This window comes from Rhineura floridana, chromosome 9, assembly GCF_030035675.1.
Source record: "Rhineura floridana isolate rRhiFlo1 chromosome 9, rRhiFlo1.hap2, whole genome shotgun sequence".
Lineage (NCBI taxonomy): Eukaryota > Metazoa > Chordata > Lepidosauria > Squamata > Rhineuridae > Rhineura > Rhineura floridana.
Genome location: NC_084488.1, coordinates 122,141,963 through 122,157,885, shown reverse-complemented (window position 1 = coordinate 122,157,885; position 15,923 = coordinate 122,141,963). Strand labels below are relative to the sequence as shown.

Sequence of the window (15,923 nt, the reverse complement as noted above, 5' to 3'; positions counted from 1 at the left end):
TGCCAGTGTTTGGTGGAAACTCCAGAAAGGGCCCTTTCAGTCGCTACACCCAAACTTTGGAACTCCCTCCCAAGGGAGGCTTGCGTAGCCCCCTTTGTTGACAGCCTTTCACCGGCAGGCAGGCCCCTTTCGAATTAAACAGGCATTTGTCCACCATGGCCAGTTTTTGTTTTCTCTCTCCCGCTCTCTGTTTTTATACACGACTCAGTATATTCAGAACAAGGAAGTGTCTTCTGCCACCTGAAAGATTAAAGCATTTATTGTGCCCTAAGTTTACATGGGCTCTAGGCCACTTTGTCAGGATCAGTATTGTCCTGGCCTCCCCCAAGCCTGCGCCCTCCAGGAGTTTCAGACTAAAACTCCCACTAGCGCCTGGCCAATGGTCAGGGCTGATGAGAGTTGTAGTCCAAACCTTCTAGAGGTTGCAAGGCTGAGGAAGGCTGAGACAGTACTGAGTGAGATGGACCAATAGTATGACTCTAATATTCAGTATTGTACTGGTTGAGGAAGGGAGCTGTGTGCCTGTGTGTGTGTGTGTGTGAGAGAGAATGGGATGGCCACACCCACCAATAATATGCAGCCCCCAAGGGTTGGCCAAGGCCCTTGAATGAAGAAAGTTTAGCCACCCTTGCGGAACAGAGTGAGCACAGGAGTCAAATCCCTTTTGTCTTGAAACCTGGTCCTTGATGCTACCAGGTGGCAACCAGGAAGCCTCTTGGTTTGTTCTTTTGGAGGGTGAGAATTCGTCTTCCCTCTCTCCCTCTCCTTCCGTCACCTCCCCCCCCCCAACAGGATCCCCTGCTTTTCAAGGGCATGTGACACAGAGCCCTTGGGGAAAGCACCAACAGCCACAAATTAAAAAGAGCTTTCTTGAAGCAGCAGGGAAGCCAAGATGGAGACTGCTGTAGAGCGGCAAGGAGAATGAGAGAGAGGTGGACTAAATGAGGACTGAATCAAAAGTGTGCCATTTTCAGCCTGGTCTTTAAGCAAACCACACTCTGGAAAACAAGGCCAGTGTTTTGCATCTGTTGGATGCATTGAGAGGGGCCTGCAGGAACGGAGGAACCTTTCTCCTTGCTACAAAAGTTTAGGCATGAGGATGTTTATATACTGTACATACAGTGAGGGCTGGCAACTCCAGAGCCGAGTCCTTGCCGTTGACATCGGCAACGGGATCCACTGCACACAAAACAGCCATTGTGGAGAGGAAAGTAAAATATCATGGAGACAGGTTCATCTTTCAAGAAGATCCAAATGCAGGGCATGGAAACAAATCATGACGAGGAAGTCAATTTAGGAGACAGGAGCAGTGGCATAAGACCACTTTGTATGCAGCCAGTCCTTGGGAAGAAGCCCTAGGTCTATGTTGGGGAACTATCCCAGGTTCAGCCCTCAGGATCTCCACTTAAAAGGATGTCTAAGGATTAGCAGGGCTGGGAACAGCCCCCTCTCCACCTAAATCCTTGGAGATCCACTGATAGGCCAAAAAGATAACAAGAATATAGAACAATGAGGGTGGAACATAGGAAGTTGCCATATACTGTATCAGACCATTAGCTGATCTAGCTCAATATTGTCTACACTGACAGGCAGCAGCTCTCCAGGGTTTCAGGCAGACCTACCTGGAGATGGCAGGGATTTAACCAGGGGCATCCTGCTGTGCGCAGGGCAGATGCTCTGCGTATGGGCTGTTGGTTTGTACAATGTTCAGCAACGGTGTTCTTCCAAGGGGGGAGGGATTATTTTTCCCAGTTCAGTTTTATTATCTACCTAACAAGGTTTTTGCAATGGCCGGAGGAGATGCAAAACGCAAGATAACAGCAAGCGCCTACAGCTAATCTAGAAGAGAAGTGCAATCTTACTGTATCTGGTCAATTAGTTTCCTGTCCAGAGAGGGGTCTGTGGGCTGGAAATGGATTTTGCTACACCAGCTGACCTGATCGTCAGGCTGCCTAAAATTGCTGGGGCCATCTAGCCGGAGAGTCTTCACAGCAGCGGAGCGCTGATGCTCACAGGCAAAGCACTGCATTGACATTTATATGTGTCCAATATGATCTATCTGTTGGGTTCAAAATCCAAAATGGAGTTGTTACCTTATAACTTGAAAACATCCCCCTTCACACAGGCGTTCCTCCTGATCTCCTGACTTGAACCTCCTGCTTTAATTGTTTTAACTGCTGTTTTAACACATGTAATTGTTGTGTTGTTTTAGTGGGCTTGTGTTAACTGTTTCATTGTGGATGTTTATTCTGATGCTTTGGTGATCCGGTTTTGGTGATTTGGTTTTATTGCATGTTTTAATTACGTGTGGCCGTATTTTATGTAATTGGTTTTATACTGGTGAACTGCTTAGAAGTGAGCATGGCAATTAAGTGGTATATAAATTAATTCTTATTATGAATAATAACAATTACAACAACAATAAATGTCTCAAAGAACAGCGGGGTCTTCAGGAGGGAGGGAGATGATATAGCACACAGGTGTACTAGGAGGCAGTTCCAGGCATCCAGGACAGGTAGGGAGGACAGGCAGAGAGCAGGAGACCTTCAGGTGGCTGAGAATGCTTGATCCAGGTGAGCAAAGCTCATGGGCAGCCATGTATTTGGATAAAAGCGGCAGCAGCAGGCGGCTCTGTGGCAGGGAGGCAGCAGAATCTGCTCTGGGTTTGAGTCCGAACTTTCAAGGAGCTGTCCAACGTGCTTTCCTTGAAAATTCAGACTCAAACCCGAAGTGGATTCCGCTGCCCCACTGACATGGAGCCATCACCGGATAAAAGTGTACCAAGATAACAGGGAGCGGCTGCAATTTCAAAATTTGGCATTCTGGATTTGAATTGGCCGAATCCTGTGTCTGGGGCTCCCAGCACTCTCTAGTGCTTGCCTCTATCTGACTGCCTCCTCTTTGTCTCTGTCCTCAGCCACCCTTTCCCCAAAGTCTTCAGCTCCTGCAGCCGGAGGCAGCTGGAGAGCTACTTCCAGAGAGGAGGCGGGATGTGCCTTTTCAACATGCCCGACACCAAGGACCTGGTGGTGGGGAAGAAATGCGGGAACGGATTCCTGGAGGATGGAGAGGAGTGCGACTGTGGAGAGATAGAGGTATGTTTCCCAACAGCTGAATGTCTGAAGCAAGACGTGCTGGGGCTGAAGAGCCCCTGCAAGTTTTAAGGTGAGGGTTGCCGGGTCTGCCAAGGTTGAGACCCTGAGACAGAAGGCGGAGCCTGGGAGCCCAGGGGTGGGGATTGGCAGGGGAGAGGGAGGAGTCCAATGGTGCCTTGGCAGGAGAACCTGAAGGGCCACATTTGCTCCCTGGGTGGGAGGTTCCCCATTCCTGAGCTAGAGCTATCTACTCCTGCCCCTCCAGGCACTAGTAGGCTCCACCCCATCCCATCAAGCCCCGCCCAGATCTGCTTGGCCCCACCCCTTAGCTCCTAGGCTCCACCTCCCCAATCTCAGAGCTGGTTTCCTCAGAAAACCTGGCAAAACAGCAACCCTTTTCCCCGTTTGAGCCAGTGCAGCAGAGGAAAGAGGAAGAGGCCCTGGGGATGGGGAGGAAAGGGGTCAAAAGTCCAGCGAGGCCACAGGAGAAACCGGGTGGGGAACAGAGGCCTGTGCTTTGAGAGGAGAAGCTGGGCCCGGCCATCATGTTCTGTTTCTCTTCCCCCTCTCTTTCCAGGAGTGCACGAACCCTTGCTGCAACCCACAGAACTGCACGCTCAAAGCCGGGGCTGAATGTGCCCACGGGGACTGCTGTAAGAGCTGCAAGGTAGTCAGAATCATCTCAGGTGTTGGGGAGGCAGGAGAGAGAGTTCAAAGGAACACGCCCGTAGAACAAACCCAAAGCTTTTCATTGCTTTATTAGCATGTGACTGGGGGCCCATCTGTGCTACACCTTTAAAGAAGGATAATACAGCACTTCAAAGAATCCTGGCTTCCCCCAAAGAATCCTGGGAACTGTAGTTTGTGAAGGGTGCCAAGAGTTGTTAGGAGACCCCTATTCCCCTCATGGAGCTACACTTCCCAGACTTTCCTAGGAAGAGGGATTGATTGTTAAACCACACTGGGAGTTGTAGCTCTCGGAGGGAAATAGGAGCCTACTAACAACTCTCAGCACCCTTCACAAACTACAGTTCCCAGGATTCTTTGGGGGAAGCCATGACTGTTCAAAGTGTTCTGATGCTGCTTTAAATGTATGCTGCAAATACAGAGTTGGATAAATATACCCAAGTCATGGGCCACTCAAAGGTCATCCATCCAGTCTAGCCACCCAATAACCTTTCCTTTCCCCCCATTATGAGGGGAGCATCCAAACTTTTGATCATCTGGGAGCTCTGAAGTGGGATAAATCATATGGGGAAAAACTATACACATTTTAAGATGCCTTATAGTGAGTCAAGCCATTGGTCTGTGTGTCCCAGTAGCTTCTAACTCTGGCAGAATCTGTGGGGCCTTTCCTAATCCTGCTGCCTGAGACCCTCTGGCTGGAGATGCCAGGAATTCTGTCTAGGGCTTACGGCATGCAAAGATTATGCCCTGCCACTGAACTATGGCCTCATCCCCAGCCATTGTTAGCAAATCAACTTAAGGGCTGTCGGAGTCTGAATCGTAGCACACAATTTCATTCTTTCTAAACATTTCTGCACAAAAAAAGAAGAAACAATCATCCTGTTGAGCGCCTTTTAAAAAAATGTTCCTTCAGAGTCGCAGAATGTTGTTTGAGACTGCAACTGATTTTTTTGGGGGGGGGGTTGGGACAGAACCAGTAACGTTTCTGACAGGCAAGGGGACTCTTCTGCCCTCCTTTTCTTTTAGTAGATTAGTAGCCCGCTCTGCCACCATCAGTAGGGCCGGAGCCAGAGGGTGGCCAGGTCGGGCCCTGGCTGAGGGCCCTGAAGGGCCCCTCCTTAGGGTGGGTGGGTAGCACTCCCTTCCATGATCTGTGGCAGCGTCAGCTCCCGACCCTGCTGCAGATTGCAGAGAGGGAGCTCCCAGGCACCCCCTCACTACCACGCAGGCCCGCGATGCCCACCTACATGTCCCACCTACCTCTCCCTTGAAGTAAATGCTGGCTGCGCTGTGGGTGCAAGCCTGCCATCAACCAAGATGGTGGCCGAGGTTTCCCTAAGGGGCTGATGCCCCTGACACCATCTTGGTTGATGGCAGGTGTTTGCGCATGTAGCATGCATGTGTGCCATCTACCAAGATGGCGGCGGAGGCATCAGCCCCTTAGGGAAGCCTCAGCTGCCATCTTGGTTGATGGCACACATGTGCCACAGCACAGACAGCATTCACTTCAAGGGAAAAGTAGGTAGGTAGGTGGGGTGTGCGTGCAGGTGCTAGGGCCTGGGGCAGGCTGGTGTCCAAGGGCCCCTGCATGCCTGGTGCAGGCCCTGGACATCAGTAGATGGGCTTGTGCTCCTTCCTGGGCTCACAAGTGAAAGATAAGTGGATCCAGAAAAAGTGAGAGAAACCTTCACCTTAGAAAACAGACAAGCCAACTGGTTCTTCTCCATATATTCTTGAGAGTTAGGCAGAAGGGGGTGCTCAGTCCTATGTAGTGATGGTATCTCAGCCTCTTCCTGTCTGAAGGCAAGCAAGTGTGGGCAGAGAATGCCATCTGTGACAGAGAGACACTTTAACTGAGGAGCCAGGCCAGAGTAGGCAGCTTTATAGGATGAGGTGGAATCCTATTGGCTCTATGAGTCACCTGATCCTCACTGAGTTGGTAGCTGCAGTGCCACGTCTGGCCATTGGTGGCACTGCAGAGCACCAGAGAGCAGGGTGGCTGTTTCTTCCTCCTGTATCTGCCATATAGTTGTACAAAGAATAAAGCACTTGGGTTCTACTGCTTGACTCACCCGTTCAAGAAACCTCATCCGCCTATCCTTCATACACAAGAACGTTAAGAAGAGCCCTGCTGGATCAGGCCAAAGGCCCACCTAGTCCAATTTCTTGTTCTCACAGTGGCCAACTGGATACCTATGAGAAGCCCACAAGCAGGACCTGAGAGTCAGAGCAGGGCTTTCCCCCCTTGTGATTCCCAGCTACTGGCATTCAGAGACATACTGCCTCCAAGAGCGGAGGCAGAATGGAGCCAACATGGCTAGTAGTCAGTCTTAGTGCTGGTATGGCTGCCCACACCAAGGTGTCCTCACGTGGCTCCATGTGGTGGCTGGCCCCATGTGGCGAGCCACTCATGTGCAGCAGCACAGTATGTGGAGTGGCCAGCCGTTGCCACAACTCAACAAAGTTTAACCCCCCCCCAAAAATGCCATTTCATCTTGCACTTCATCTCAGATGGCAGCACCCATCTCTTGTCTTTCTTTCCTGTGGCATTTGTAGCTAAAGACAGCTGGGACCATGTGCAGAGAGCCAGCCGGGTCCTGCGACCTGCCCGAATACTGCACTGGAGCTTCCCCTTTCTGCCCCACCAATGTCTACTTGCTGGACGGCTCCATGTGTTCCTCTGGGGAAGCCTACTGCAACAACGGCATGTGTATGACCCACCAGCAGCAATGCGTGCAGCTGTGGGGCCCAGGTGAGCACTGATTCGCGTTCTGCACTTTCTCCTCCAGTATGCTCTACACAGGGATGGAATTTCCTGAAAATCTCTCTGTTAAGCTCATCTACACAGATTTGTTTCCTCATTCTGAACTTGCTCTTTGCCCTCGAGAAGAAGGAAGTTCTTTTTCTACCAGTTCTGCTAAAAATACAAAAAAAACCCTTACATTACCATCAGTCCCAACCAAAGGCTCTCCGGAACAAAATGGTTTTTACAAGTTTCCGGAAGACCATCAGGGAGGGAGCAAAGCAGGCTTCTTGGGGCAGGGAATTGCAAAATCTGGGAGCCACAATTGAAAAGGCTCTCTCCTGCGTGCCTGTCAATCTGACTTAGCTTTCATTCCAGGCACGCAGAGGAGACCAGAGGTAGATGATCTTAAATCCAGGCTAGGAACATATGGGCGTAAGCGGTCCCTTAAGTACACTGGTCCAAGGCTATTTAAGGCTTTAAAGATCAAAACCAGCACTTTGAATTGGGCTTGGAAACAAATTGGGAGCCAGTGGAGTCGATAAAGCACAGGGGTAATATGCTCCCTGCGCCGCGCTCCAGTTAACATTCTGGCTGCTGCATTTTGGACCAACTGTAGTTTCCAAATCATTTTCAAAGGCAGCCCCACATAGAGTGTGTTACAGTAATCGAGCCTCGATGTCATCAATGCATGTGTCACTGTGGCCTAAGCTGCTTCCAGGATTGGACGCAGATGGTTGACCAGTTTGAGATGGCCAAAAGCACCCCTGGCTACCGCAGCCACCTGATATTCCAGCAGCAGGGCAGGATCCAGAGGAACTGCCAGACTGCAGACCTGCTCTTTCAAGGGGAGTGCAACCCCATCCAGAACAGTTTGCAACCCTATCCCTGGGGCAGTTTTCCCCTTGGCCAGCAACACTTCCGTCTTGTCTGGATTAAGTTTCAGTTTGTTCGCCCACATCCAGCCCTTCACAGCCTCCAGACACCAGTTTAGGATGAGCACTCCCTCCCTGCAATCAGGTGGTAGGGAGAGATAGAGCTGAGTGTCATCAGCATATTGATGACATTGCACTCCAAATCTCCGGATGACTTCTCCCAGTGGTTTCATATAAATGTTAAAGAGCATGGGAGACAGAATGGAACCCTGAGGTACCCCGTAGGCGAATGGCCAGGGGGTTGAGTAGTAGTCTCCCAGCACCACTTTCTGGGTCCTGTCCATTAGGTAGGAATGGAGCCTCTGTAGAACAGGGCCTCCCAATCCCATCCCGGCAAGTCAGCTCAGAAGGATACCATGATTGATGGTATCAAAGGCCACCGAGAGGTCCAGCAGCACCAACAGGGATGCGCTCCCCCTGTCCGATGGTTTGTTTTTAGGATGGTTTTAAGACAATTTTAGTGTTTTATCACGTGTTTTTTGCCACCCTGGGCTCATTTTGGGAGAAAGGGTGGGATATAAATTTAATAATAAATAAATAAATAAATAAATTTAAAGGTGAATCTGCCTGATTTGCACTTTCCAAAACAATACATGAACCAAAACATAGCAATCTTCCAAAATTGACACTTCTCTGAATTTCTCAATGCAGTTTTCTAGCGAAGTAATGTGTACAAAAATTCATAGACGAGGGTAAAGTTTGCAGAAATGCATGCTTGGGAAAATAACATACAACAATGCACTGTATTAGGGGAGATTGCTCTGCAAAAGTTCGTGTATTAGGAAAAATTGCTTACAAAAATGTATATATTAGGAGAAATTCGCACTAAAATGCAAATGAATTTTCATGACGACTTTTTAAAAAAGAAAATTCATAAACTGATGTGGGAATGTTGGGGAGCTGAACTTAAGTTTGGGGAAATGACTGAAATATACAGATTCACCCATTCGCAGGTGAACAGCAGAGACCCGAGGGATGAATAGGTGGAGGAGAGATAAGGATGACGGGAAAGAGGGACCTGAGGGGCCAGAGGGAAGTGGGGCCAGAAGGAGGAAGCCCGCAGGAAGTGCTTGTTTGCAAGTTGGAAGTGCAGGGGAGGGGAATCCTTCAATAAATAAAATAAATACATACCTGGGAGTAAAGGCGATAATTGGTGGACCTGGATTTTGTATGTCAGGTGGAATTCATTAGCCAAACATTTCTTCGTCATTTTGTTCTGCCTTCTTTGCTGTGAATGGATTTTACTGTATCTCCACATGGCTCACATTACATTCTTTTTAGTTAAGGAACATTCACCATCTTTTGGATAGTTTGGGTACTGCAGTTTGAGTGGTGTAATGTTGCCTTTGCGCCAAGAGCCCCTCTGGGGCTGGCTGAAAATGCTCAGATGTGCTAACCTTGCATCGTAGAGTCTTGCTGAGGAGAGTGGGTTATTGTAACCACAAACTGTGGCACTTTTGGGAGGTTGGGGCCATTTGGTTTTAAGTTGGGCAGAATCTGGGCACATCCGAGCAGCACAGGAACAGCCGGGTGGGGCACGTCTGACAAAGTGCAAATAATGTTTTGATCTGGAACCTGGGTTCAAATCTAGCCTGTGTGCCAAACTCAGGATGTATGTGTGCGACAAATTACCATTCCTCAACTATAATTCTGCAAAGTGGGGGTATATGTTGATGAGGACTTTGCCCTATGAGGCAGCCTAGAAATAAATAAATTTTAAAATGTGATGACATTTCTTCCCATTTTTTATTCTACCTTTCTGCTGCAAAAGCCCTCAAGGCAGCTTCCAAACCCAGGAATAAAACAGTCATTAAAGCCAACACAATAAATTAAAACCAGAATAAAATGTAACTATCGACACCTACCCAGCAGCTGTATATAAAATATAGAGATATAAAAACTGCCTTCCAAACCTGCTGGAGTAAGAGAAGTGTAGTTTGTTTTCCAAAACTGAGCAATGAATTAGCCCTCAGCTTTGTCATTTTCACTAAGATTTCCACAACCTGCACGTTGGCAGCGTTTGGAACATGGATGGTCGTTGCATGCGCCCTAACATCCTCCCTTGATGAAATATTGTGCACTGTGTCCCTTGTTCAAAAGCAGAAACATCTCTCAAAAAGAATCTGGGAAAGGCAAACCCAAATGTCGGAGGGTTTTCTCTCCTCCGAGAAAAAAACAAAAGGACTTGGGTAATTTTGGCTTGGTAAAAGTTGACTAAGAAAAAAGATGCTAGAGGGTTATAAAATTGTCAGTGGTGTGGAAAAAACAGAATCGTAGAGTTGGAAGGAGCCTATAAGGCCATCCAGTCCACCCCCTGCTCAATGCAGGAGTCCAACTTAAAGCATCCCTGACAGGTGGCTGTCCAGCTGCCTCTTGGATGCCTCCAGTGTCGGAGACCCCACCACCTCCCTAGGTCATTGGTTCCATTTGATCTCCAAATATATGGAGATCAATGTTCTGTCCTCTCGCTGCCCTAAACCTTGAGCTCACCCAGTGAAATTTAACAGACAATAGATTCAGGATAGATCATGGGTGGTGAATTTCAGCCCTGAGGGCCAAATGTGGCCCTTCAGGCCTCTCTGTCTGGCCCTTGGGACTCTCTCTGGGCCACACCCCTCCCCAGGCCACGCCCCTCAATAGCCCCACCCCCTTTTGCCTGGCTGGCATGTGTCCTTCTGCTGTGATAACGCCTGTCACTTGCCTGGAAGGAGTCGTGTGCAGAAGCCTTTCCTTTTTGCATGGCTGAAATGTAGGTAAGAGTCGTATCAATTGCTCCACCCACTGCTTGCCTCTGGCCACACCCATCATTGGCATGTGGCCCCTGGAAGGTTGCCCAAAAGGGAAACACAGCCCTTGACCTGAAAAGGGTTCCCTACCCCCAGGGACAGTTGAAAGAAAGTGCTTCTTCGCACAATGCATTACTAATCGCTGCTTAGATAGCTTTAAAAGGCAAGAAGACCAAGGGGATTAGATCCCCTGTGAGATCCCTGCCAGTGATCAGATACACAACGTCCCCTGGAGGATTCCTGCTGCAAAGAACTGGTCCTGGGTCACAAGTGTTGTCCCCATTGCTGTGTCCCCAGCTGGAGAGCTTTATTTTCTGCCAAATCTTTGCATCTGAGAGAAATACAAAAAAGTCTGTCTGGGCTTGAGGGCTGTGCACATTCTCTGACCCTGGCTACCCCAGAACATTGAGAATCCAGCTGACTCGTACCCACATAGCCACCAATCCAGAGTTATATCTCTTGGTCACACAAGAGTGTGACAGAATGAAAAGACGGTGGGGATGGAATGTTGGGAACCATTTGAGAGAGAGAGAGAGAGTCGGAGAATGCTCTCCGACACTGGAGGCATTCAAGAGGCAGCTGGACAGCCATCTGTCGGGAATGCTTTGATTTGGATTCCTGCATTGAGCAGGGGGTTGGACTCGATGGCCTTGTAGGCCCCTTCCAACTCTACTATTCTATGATTCTATGAGAGAGAGAAGCCTCCAGACTCAGTGTTTTGTGGAAAGATTCAAGCCCACCATAGAACTTCAGGCATGCACAGTTAAAGTGGATTAAAGCATTCTGTCACCTAAACACAGTGTTCATCAGGCTGGGGCCCTCCCGATGGTTTGGACGACAACCTCCATCAGCCCCAGCCAGCGTATGCTGGCTGGGGCTGATGGAAGTTGTCCAAACCATCGGGAGGGCACCATCTTAGATTAAGATTGCCTTAGCACAACAAATCACCTTTTTATGGTTCACAACATGACAGAAAAAGGCCCTGGAAAGTGTGGGAGGAGTGGATGGAAAGATAAGCAAACAACCCACAGTCACGCTGGGGTGCACACGTGTTGTCGTACAACTGCCCTGCAGATCAATCAGAGCAAATGCTTAGTTACGACGGCATGCGTTTTGTACGAGCAAAGTAGGAAGAGTGCTTGATGAACAGGTCATCTGGAGGCACCCAAGAGAGAAATGTCCCTGTGAGCAATCACGTCTCTGCGAGTCCATTCCAACTCCAGCTCTGACTTGGTGCCCTTTCACCCCACAGGTGCCTGGCCGGCTCCCGACGTTTGCTTCCAGGACGTCAACAGGGCTGGGGACACATACGGCAACTGTGGCAAAGACCGTCACGGCAACTACGTGAAGTGTGCCAGGAGGTGGGCGCTGCTGTGGAGGCTCTGGGCTTGTTGATTTGACCGAGATGTAAAAGAAGGGTGGCTAGTCTGTGGCCTTCCAGGAGTTGCCGGACTCCAAACTCCCATCAGCCCCCTGCTAGCATGGCCAATAATCAGAGATGATGGAAACTGGAGTCCAGCAACATGCAGAGGGGCATAGGCTTATTATTTATTTATTTATTACATTGGTACCCCGCCTTTTTTTTCATGATAGAAACCCAAGGTGGCTTACATATGGTTCCCAGGCGGCCTCCCATCCAGAGCTGACCCTGCTTAACTTCAGCAGGGAGCTGGCCTTATGTGCCTTCAGACCACATCCTGGGACCAGGTTAGCCCCCCCCCCCGTCGCTGTAGAGGATGCTACTAGTTCTAATTAATTCTAATTAAAGTGGGGGGCAGGGAAAGCCATTCACACAAATCAAACTGGCCAGTTCCCCTGGGGTTGGTGCTGGCTGTTGGCTCCATGCCAGTGGGGCAGTAGAATCCACTCCAGGTTTTAATCTGACCTTTGAAGGAGCTGTCGAAGGTGCTGACACCTATTCCCGCAATAGGTGGGACAGCTCCTTGAAAGTTTGGACTGAAACCCGAAGTGGATTCTACTGCCTCTGCTGACACTGCCTGGGGTCCTCCATAGCTTGTGGCTGGGCTTCCTTCCATGAGTCCCTCCAGTTCATTTGTTCTCTAGGCCGACGTCTGGCCCACTGAGGTCCAGCTTGTGCTGGTCAGTCTGGCTGTGCATGGAGGATGCTGCCTTTTGGGGAGAGGATTGAACCAGATAGCCTTCCGGTCCTCCCCCAGCTGGGACGTTCTCATTCCTTCCAGAGATGCCAAGTGTGGGAAGATTCAGTGCCAGAGCTCAGCTGCAAAGCCCAAAGGGACCAACACTGTCTCCATGGACACCACCATCCGGTTTAATGGCCAGGAGATAAAGTGCAGAGGGGCCCTGGTTTACGCAACCAAGGATGGCGAGGGGGACATGTCTGACCCGGGGCTGGTGATGACGGGGACCAAGTGTGGAGACGGAATGGTGAGTGCTCTTCTGAAGCCCACTCAGGAGAAAAGGCAAAGGCACCCAGATCCAGGGTGTACATTGGATCCTGCAATATTAAAAGGGCAGCGAGTAATGTCCTCACCAGTATCAGCTGCTGCTTAGATCAAATCAGCAACCGTACGGAGCAGTAGCTGGTTTCTCTGCAGGCAAGTCCAAATGAAATACTCGCAAAACACCCGCAGTTCTCGTGGCCTGGGAAGTCAGGCGATACTGAAGGGCCAATCTGGTGCGGCCTGTCTGCCTCTCAGCTACCCATCACAAAGATACCTGCCTGACCTCACATTGTTGCTGGGTAAACACTGAGAATCTCGACTTCTGTTTGATTGAAAATAAGGTTCTAGCCCTTATTGCCACAAAAGAGGACAAGCTCAAAACTGATTGGTTAGCAGCTGGTGAGATCTCACACGCTGTATAGGGATGAACAAGGCTTCCAGTGGTGATGAAGTGTGGCCTGGGTCTTCCACTATGGCTGCATACATGTCCTGGTTTACTCTGCTGGATTATTGCAACGAGGTCTATGCATGGCTGCCTTTAAAGATGATCTGGAAGCTTTAGCTGGTGCCAAATGCCTCTTCTGGGTGCCGAGGGAGCCAGAGGGAGAGAACAAGTGCCTAGGTCGTATTACGCAGGGGAATGGGCAACAACTGGCTCATTACAAGCCTATCTGACCTGGAGGCAATTCTGATTACAGGTATGCAAGGACCAGCATTGCCTGAACGCCTCTTTTTTCGAACTGGACAAGTGTGTCTCCAAGTGCCATGGGCACGGGGTGAGTAACCAGCTACAGCCTTCACTTTTTTTTTCCTGGGGAAGGGCCATAGCTCAGCAGCAGAGCATCTGCTTGGCATGTAAAAGGTCCCCAGTCCCCAATGGCATCTCTGGGTAGGGCTGGGAATGACCCCTGTCCAAAACCATTGAGATCTGTTGGCAGCCAATGTAGGCAATACTGAGCTAGATAACCCAACGGTCTGACTCATGCTAAGGCAGCTTCCTGTGATCCTAGAAGACTGCTGCATTGGAGACGGGCTGTGACCCCCTGGAAGAGCATCTGCTTGGCATGCAGAAGGTCCCAGGTTCAATCCCTGCATGTCCAGGTAGGGCCGGGAAGGTCCCTTGCCTGAAACCCTGAGATCCTTCCAACTGTTTAAATTATGTGAGTCTCTGGCAGGGTTCATAGAATCATGGAATCATAGAATAGTAGAGTTGGAAGGGGCCTACAAGGCCATCGAGTCCAACCCCCTGCTCAAGGCAGGAATCCAAATCAAAGCTTGCAGATGTGGGGATATGAGGAAAGGAAAACAAACCAACAGGGATTAGGCATCACCTCTTCAAGGCATCATTTGCGTGTGTGTGCTGGACCAGGAAATCACCCTCTTTGATCATGAAGGTGTTGCATCCTGAGTGCTTGTTTTTCCCCTGGTGTCTGCAAACTGTGTTTCATTGGGGTAACAAAGCACGGGTCTCACCCCCAAATGATTTCTCTGACTCTTCTAGGTTTGCAACAGCAACCAGAACTGCCACTGCGAGGCTGGCTGGGCTCCTCCGTTCTGTGAGAAACCTGGACTTGGAGGCAGCGTGGACAGCGGCCCCGTGCAATATGACAGTGAGTTCTTGATTGCCCCCAAATCAGTAGCTCCTGGTGGTTCCATGTCAGTGGGGCAGTGGAATCCGCTTTGGGCTTTAGTCTGAACTTTCACAGCGCTGTCCAACTTGTACAGTCCTGGAAGGAGGGAGGGAAGACAGAAAAAGACCACGATGATAGCCCAGATTCTCTCCTTAAAGCACAGGCCTCTGTTGCTCAAGAGGCCACAACAGGCTCTCCAAGTCTGTCCAACTGGCCCACCAGGCTTCGACCGTTTCCCCTCCCATCCCCAGGGCCTGTGCTGCTTTATTTCAAACTGGGAGAAGGAGAGAAGAGTTGCCACTTGCCAGGTCTTCCGAGATACCAACTCTGAGATTCAGAAGGTGGGGCCTAACAGATCAGGGTGGGGCTTGGTGAGGATGAGGGCGGAGCCTAATAGTGCCATGGGTATGGGAGAAATAGGCAGAGGTAGTTCAGAGGTGAGAAGCCTCAGGCCCAGAGATGTCCGGGTCCTTCTGTCTTGCCCTCAGCACTCTCAACAGGCCATACCCTACAGTGGCCTTGCTTAAGTGTTTTTGCCTGGTTGAAATGCCTCCTTGAACTCTTAAAATGCCTCTTGCTTGTCCAGATGCAGGACACAGGGTAGGGAGGGGTGTGCAGGGGCGGCTGGTGGCTCCGATATCAGTGGGGCAGTTGAATCCGCTCCGGGTTTTAGTCTGAACTTTCAAGGAGCTGAAAGCACCTTGGACAGCTCCTTGAAAGTTTGGACTGAAACCTGGAGTGGATTTCACTGACATGGAGCCACCAGCCGGCACTGTCCATATATGTAGACACTAGCCTATTGTACAAAGGTAAAAATTAAATTAATTTTGTTCACCTGCATTTGGCTCTGGCCCCACCTACCACTAGCACGTGGCCCATATTTATGGCTTACATATAAACATGAATAGAAGCAGCTTAAATATGTCTTGTGTTTCCAACATCGACTCGCTTATTTTTCTGTAATGCCAGAAAGTCACAAGGCTGGGACTTTGGGCCACTTCCATCTCCCATAAGTGTGTTTCCGGCTGGGGCTGGTGGGAGTTGTTGTCCCAAACAGTTGGAGGCCACCAGGTTGGTGAAGGTTGAAATAAGTGAAGTGATAGCTGAATAGAGCCTCCATCATGAGGGGCAGTGTTCCTCTGGGCAGCCACATCTGGATTCCCCTGGTCCTGGTCCTGCAGTTACACATGTTTAAGTAGCTAACCTTTCCTTCTTCTGTGCCATCTTCCCACAGATCATGAAGCCATCCTGATAACCGTGCTGCTTGTTTTCTTCCTGATCCTGCCGGCTTCAGCTCTCGGGCTCTATGTGTACTATCGGAGGGAGAGCTCCTTCCTCAACAAGTGGGTCAAAGGCTTAAGGAGCAGCCACGAGACGTACAGGTGAGCAGGGAGCCAGGAGGGGCTGTGCCCTTGCAGTGCCTGCTGAGTGCTTCTCCTACCTCCTCTTTCCAGGGTTTCCTAGCCCTTGCTCTAGATGCCATTTCCTCCTCTCGGCTGTCTTTCTCCGACACGGAAAACCCTTCCATAATAGAAAGAAACCTGTCAATGCACAGAGACCAACACATTTGGGGAAGGGCTGCGGCTCAGTGGTCTAACATCTGCTTTGCATGCAGAACGTCTC

At 49.9% G+C, this 15,923-nt stretch overlaps 1 protein-coding gene across 3 annotated transcripts in view; it reads left to right on the top strand.

The window, feature by feature from the left end:
* ADAM33 (ADAM metallopeptidase domain 33) overlaps positions 1–15,923 on the top strand; it is a 102,026-nt gene that overhangs the window by 72,575 nt on the left and 13,528 nt on the right. For all 3 annotated transcript variants that reach the window (XM_061583564.1, XM_061583563.1, XM_061583565.1), the window contains 8 exons: positions 2,918–3,095; positions 3,673–3,762; positions 6,339–6,534; positions 11,499–11,607; positions 12,448–12,652; positions 13,368–13,445; positions 14,171–14,279; positions 15,535–15,682. In XM_061583564.1, the coding sequence (XP_061439548.1) occupies positions 2,918–3,095; positions 3,673–3,762; positions 6,339–6,534; positions 11,499–11,607; positions 12,448–12,652; positions 13,368–13,445; positions 14,171–14,279; positions 15,535–15,682 (1,113 nt within the window). The remainder of the gene's footprint in view (positions 1–2,917; positions 3,096–3,672; positions 3,763–6,338; positions 6,535–11,498; positions 11,608–12,447; positions 12,653–13,367; positions 13,446–14,170; positions 14,280–15,534; positions 15,683–15,923) is intronic.